The sequence below is a fragment of the Monoraphidium neglectum genome, assembly GCF_000611645.1.
Source record: "Monoraphidium neglectum strain SAG 48.87 unplaced genomic scaffold scaffold00670, whole genome shotgun sequence".
Taxonomy (NCBI): domain Eukaryota; kingdom Viridiplantae; phylum Chlorophyta; class Chlorophyceae; order Sphaeropleales; family Selenastraceae; genus Monoraphidium; species Monoraphidium neglectum.
The window spans coordinates 5,589-11,571 of record NW_014012958.1 but is presented as its reverse complement, the minus strand read 5'-3'; the positions used below and the strand labels follow the sequence as shown (position 1 = coordinate 11,571).

The following is a 5,983-nucleotide window of genomic DNA, read 5'->3' as shown; positions in this document are numbered from 1 at the left end:
GCATTGTGGGTGGTGAAATGCAAGTTGGTATATTGAAGGGGGGGGGGCGGGGGGCGGGGGTTTGCAAGCGAGTGGGCGGAGGAGGGCTTCGGGAGCGGGAAGGTGTGAATTAGGGCTGGAGGGCGGCGTCGGACAGCCGACGAGGCGCGGTGGGAGCGCTGGGGTTGCGCTGGCGGGTCGCAGGCTGCAGCAGCATGGGAGCGGCGGCGGCGCGCGCCGTCTGGTGCGCGGGCTGCGCGACAGCTGGGACGCACCGTATGCGGTTGGGGTCAGCTGCAGGGCCGGGATGAAGCTGATGGATGCATAAGACAGATTACCCCTGCGGAGCACGACGCCGCCACCAGGCAAAATTTGAGGTTTGTGGTACGCAGCGGGGACGGGAGAGGCTGACTTCCCAGGCGACGTGCGGCGCCTGCTTGATGGCGAACCACCACCGTGGCCTACATGCGCACGGCGCATTTCACGGCCACAGGCCGCGGGGACCTGCCTCACCACAAACTGTACCGCTGGACAGCTATGCATATGTGGAGCTGGCAATCCCTGTCCCATGTTCTCACCTGTCAATTGTGGACATCATCACGGTCAGCGCAAACAGCGGTGCCACGGCCAAAGTGACCTTTTGATAGATGGCGTCCAGATCAGAGCTGCTGCCTTTCGGCATTTCGTAGAGGATATCTTTGTCTGCACCACCGCCCGCGGCGGTGCCGTCACGAGCGGCGTCGGTGTTTGCGTCAGATGCGGCGAGCGCCCCTGTTGTCCGTGCCGACCCCATAGGTACGGCTGAGAGAATTTCAACTCTAGTGATATAAGAACCACAAACGCTTCAGATGAGAATGTGTGCCGCCGAGCCACGACGAAGCTTGCAACGTTCGGGCAGCGGGGATCAGTGGTCCACGCCGGCGAGTCTATGGGTCCATGGACGCGATGGACGCCAGATTGCAAAGCTTCATGCACGATTTCGGCGTGAGTTCGATTTTGGGGGCTTCCATGGTGCATGTGTGACCGCCGCCCCGGCCTGGTGACTTGCGTGTGGTGCCGCATGCCTGACGGCTTTGGGCAGAAAGCAATTTTGGTGCCGGCCGACGAGCTGCGAGCGGCCACCGACGACAGAATCAACACTAGCGTGGCACCGCAGCCGTCTGACTCCGCGTGTGATGCCTGGGATCGCTTGCCGACGTTCAAATAGACTGTACAACAGTTGCGCCGCCGCCTGCTCCCCTGCTGAGTGTCCCATGTCCCCAGGCCCGTCCGAGCCGCGGCCCAATCAACAACATGCTACACGCCGTTACACCAACCCTTGCCTCGCGCCACACCCGCGACCCGGGCACGGCCGCGCGACGCGCCCCCCTCACTGCGCCGACCCGGCCGCCTGCTGCTTGCGCGCCTCAGCTTGGGCTTTCAGGTCTTTCGACTCCAGCTCAGCGGTCTTGACCAGCGCCCCCGGCACGTCGACCAGCCGGTAATCCGCCAGCTGCCACCGCCCGTCCTCGGCCTGGGCAAACACATTACAAGATATTTGAAATTGGTTAGTTGTCAGTTGAGTTCGGGAATTTATTGGGGCCCTCCCTGTTGGGATCCAGGGGATAGAGGATGATACCGTGAGACGACCTGACAGGAGAAAAGCTGTCGACCACCTCGCTGACATGACCCCTGGGCTGTCCACTGGCATATGTGGCCGCCAATGCCAGGCTTCAAAGCCCCGCAGCCGCTCGAGAAGGGCGCGCGCATAGCGGGGCGGGGGGCAGTGGTCGCGGCTGCGCTCACCTGCAGGAAGCGGCCGTTCTCGATGAGAGCCCGCCGCACCTTCTTCCCATTGGCGTCCACCTGGGGGGGGGGGGAGGGGGGGATGGGTGGCGGTGAGACCCCAAGGCAGCAAGATGGAGGTGCTGCTGAGGCGCTCACCTCCCACGCGGCGTGGCTAAGTGGCGATTCACACCCGAGGCCGACCCCGTTCGCCCTGGCCCAGCTCACTCCCTCGCCTCCCCGGCTCGCACGGTCTCCCCTGCTCCGCCGCCTACGCCCACTGCTCCCCCTCAATCGCTCCAAGCCTCTCTTTGCCCTTGTCCCTCGCCATCAGGCGCACCTGGGGGGTGCGCTTGTCCAGCAGGCTGTACTGCAGCTGGACGTACTTCTCCCCGGGCCGGTCGCCGTCGCTGATCTTCAAAATGCGCAGGTTGCTGCGTGGGGGGCGGCGCACGGCGGCGGGGTCAACGGCATGCCAGCGGCACGGCAGGCACGTACACCATCTGCTTGCATGCAATGTAAATCTAAGTTGTGTGAAGATTGATACCCGTTTTGGACACGCACACCTCCAGCTCGTACTGCATGGCGTGTGTGCACACCCATGCCCACCTGCATGCCCACGCACACATACATACACACAGAGTCACATGAGCGCGTGCACAACACACGCGCCCCAAGCGGATGGGACTTGTGTCCCCATCTCCAATCCCACCTGTAGTCATTGGTATCCACCGTGCGCTTCATCTCTCCCCGCAGCTTGTCCCAGTTCTCGCCGGGAGCAGTGTCAGTAAAGTACACTGGTGATGCCGCAGGGTGAAATCGCAGCAACCGCTCAGTTTGAGATGTGGATTGAATAGCCCACCCTCTATTCCCTCAAACCCATTCAGCCAGCAAACGACAACGATTTGTCACATGTGCTCGTGGCATGGCAGCTTGCGCTGCACAACAGCAATGCTATGCAACAGCGGTGATGCTCACTAGCAGTGCTGCGCATCAGCAGCGCAACCGCAGTGGCCCACCTGATGAGAACTCAGGGTGGAATGTGGACATCAGATAGTCAACATCCTGCAGAAAGGGGTGGGGCGATCAGCACGCCCGGGCCAGGCTTTAAACCAGCGCTCGTGCTGCCAAACGCACCGAGGCCGCTGCCAATATCTGCCGAAAGCCGGGCCGCTTGCTCGCCCCAGCGACGCGATAGCCAAGTGCAAGCCCGTTTGTACTGCCCAAACCCCGTGCCGCTCTGCCACCTGCACCGTGGCCAGCCGACTGCGGTAATGGCACTGAAAGCCGGCTGCTAACATAAAAGAGCGCAGCCTCAAGGCCACCTGCCTGCAGCCGCGGCTCGGCTGGGCCAGGTGGGGCCCCGGCGCACCTTTTTCACCACCGCTGAGAAACGGGCCTTCAGGGTGTCTGTGAGGGAGGTGGCGATCTCCCCTTGGTGGAACTTCTTGCAGCAGTCGCGGTAGAACTTGTTGCTGCCGCAGGGGCAGCCGTCCTTTAGGGGGCCCGCCGGCGCCTGGTTTGGGGCGGTCGGGCAGAGGTGCGAAAGCGTCGTCCAGGAGCATGCAGGAGGGGTCACGCGCGTATCCCCACACGCATGTGTATGGAGGGGTCACGCACGCGTATGGAGATACGTGTGTCATGCGTGGCACGCCTTTGCTTGCATGGGCAGCGCAGCGGGCGCGGGCAGGGGATGTACAGGATCGGGCTGCGGCTTGCCGTCCGCAGGTGCATGACCCGATGGTCAGCACCGCACGGCTGCCATGTGTGCTGCTCCTCTGTATGCGTTCACTGTGCATTCTCTGACATGGGCACGAGCTGCGCCCCATGCAGAGTGCTGCATCTGTCAGCCTCACCTTGCCGAAGCCTTTAGCCGCCGGTGCAGCGCGGACGAGGCGCGTCGCCGCACGCCCGGAGTGTGCCGCGCTTGCACCGCTGCTGCGCCATCCACACACTGGTCTGCCAAACGCCAAAGCCATATTGAGAGCGTAAACAGACAATGGGCTGCGCTGGACGCTGGGAAGAATCAAGAATGCGGCCTCACTGGCAGCTGCGACGCTTATGTACGGCTATGAGCTTATCAGTTGTATCGATACAACCGAGCGCCTGTACAGCAGCGAAGGCGACGGTGATCTACGGTTATGGGACCTAGACAATGGTTTGAACGGCGAACGGTATGGCTGCAAACCCCGTGCGAGTGTGCATGCAGGTAAGCTGACTATTCGTACGGTACTGTACCCTGTATGTGCCCCTTGCTGCGTGATCAGCAGCAGGTCGGCAAGTCACCTGGTCTGCGCCAGGTCTGCGCTTGCAGAGACTGGTCTGGGTAAAGTTTCTTGGCGGATGTTCGTGCATGCACTGCCGCTCGCATCTGGTATGCGTGTGTCCTGTGTGTGCACGAGATCATTGGTTCTGGCCTGTGTTCAGAAATGGCGCAGTGAGCGACAGTGCAGGCGTTACCGTTTAGATTGTTGTCAACCTCTGCTCAAAGCTGCTTGGGCTGAGTCCACATCCCACAAATTGCCAATACCATATCAACTAGAGTTTTTTGATCAATGTTACCTCAAGAAAGCGTTGCTTGCAAGATTGATGTGATGCACTCGCCGGGTGGCAACGTGCACCCGGTGATGTGCTACCCGTTGTGCGGCAGCCCCTCAGCCCCCGCTCACCGGCCAGGCGGGGCAGCACAAACACAGGCAATGGCCGTTGTTGCGCAGAAAGTGGCACAGGGGACCCTACAGTGCTGCACCTCTGCCGTCAATCACGGCGAGTGCTTCTCAAATCCGCTGAACATGTGTGCGGGCGCAGTGCGGGCTGAATGCTCGCTCAATAGTACACAAGCTCATCAGGCGCAGCAGGGCGAGCCAGGTGTGCGTGGCTGGAATCAAAGCCGCCCTGCTCTCTTTCTTTTGTAGCCTCTTGGAATGCGCTGGACCACTCGCGAAAGCAGCGCCCGCAACTCCTAAGCCAAGGCCGGCGCCGCCAGGTCACTTCCCTTGTCAAAATGGCGGAGTTGCAACCCGTCCTCGACGTTGTCTCCTTGCGCTGGCTGTCAGCGCCTGCCTGATTGGCCTGTTGTTGCGCCCTGGCGGCCTCCACCCGCAGCCGTCGCCATCGGACAGTCTCTTTTTAGGCTCTCGTCAGGGCCCTCGTTTGTTCTCGTGTTGTTGTGTCGTCTTCTCTTGGAGAGGCACTGCCTCAGATCCTGCCCGCCGGCCCCAGGGCCCGGCGCCGCCATGGGAGGGGCCAGCAACATGAGCACGTTGGGGCGATGCTTGGCCCTTGGCTCCTCGGCTATTCGGGTGTGCGATACCCCTCCTGCCAGCAGGCGGAGATCAGCACATGCCCTGCGCGCGATCATAAGTGTGGACGGAGTCAGGCAGGGACAGTTGCACGAGCGCTAGATCTGCAGCGGTGCATAACCGAGCGGCGCCAGCGCGCCTTACGCTTTGTCAGCTGAGAAATTTGGGGCCAGGGAAGTCCCTCCCCATCCGGGAAGGGGGATGGGCTGCTGGGGCAGCTGCTTTGCCGGTGCATGCAGAGGCCTGCCGCGCCGTATATGCAACCAAACAATCCGGAGTCTGCAGGGGGTGCTGCAGCATCAAGTCGACCGACAATCGGCTGCATTACTGCACACACCTGCACATTGACGGCGGTGGGGATGCCGGCGGCGGCGCGGATGCTCGGCCTCAGCGGGGCAGAGGCGCCCTGGGTTTGCAATGCGAGCGCGACGACATAGAAGTGAGAATGTCAACGGGATTGGCAAAAAGTGCTGGTTGTCAGGAGGGGAAGTCGCACACAGCACCTCACAGCAACAGAATCACATCGACTTTCGGGACACCTCTGTCTGGCGCCGCAACCCATCCTGAGCTCAAGATGATAGGGCCCCGCCAGTGTTAGGCGTTGCAGACGCCTGAGAGTGCACCCTGTTCTCGTGTGCCCTCCTGGCGAGGCCATGGGGCCTGCAGAGCTGGCTGCAAGCATAGCTGTTGCCTATCAACTGGATCCTGACGGCAATTTTGTTTGTTTCTGCCGGCGCACCCCACCCATGAGAGCCTCACCTGTGCGTTGGCACCGGTGTGGCAGGCGCACCCGCACGCGCAGCGGCCGCTCGCGCCGCAGCAGGCGCAGCAGGCGCACGACGCGCAGGCGCTCGCGCACGCGCCGCGCGCGCAGCTGGCGCAGGCGCAGTGGCACGCCGCCGCGGCCGCCGAGGCGGAGCTGGCGGCGACAACGGCGG

At 62.4% G+C, this 5,983-nt stretch overlaps 2 protein-coding genes across 2 annotated transcripts in view; both read right to left on the bottom strand.

Moving 5' to 3' along the window:
• Positions 1–661, bottom strand: part of MNEG_4728 (major facilitator transporter) — a gene marked incomplete at both ends in the record, with an annotated part of 4,190 nt that extends 3,529 nt beyond the window's left edge. The window contains 2 exons of the mRNA XM_014046796.1: positions 255–319; positions 558–661. Of these exons, the coding sequence (XP_013902250.1) occupies positions 255–319; positions 558–661 (169 nt within the window). The remainder of the gene's footprint in view (positions 1–254; positions 320–557) is intronic.
• Positions 662–1,348: 687 nt separating this feature from the next.
• On the bottom strand, positions 1,349–2,487 carry MNEG_4727 (hypothetical protein; the record flags this gene model as incomplete). The annotated part of the gene is made up of 4 exons (XM_014046795.1): positions 1,349–1,492; positions 1,765–1,824; positions 2,084–2,177; positions 2,456–2,487. The coding sequence occupies 4 exons, from the start codon at positions 2,485–2,487 to the stop codon at positions 1,349–1,351; spliced, it is 330 nt and encodes a 109-aa protein (XP_013902249.1).
• Between the last annotated feature and the right edge of the window lie 3,496 nt (positions 2,488–5,983).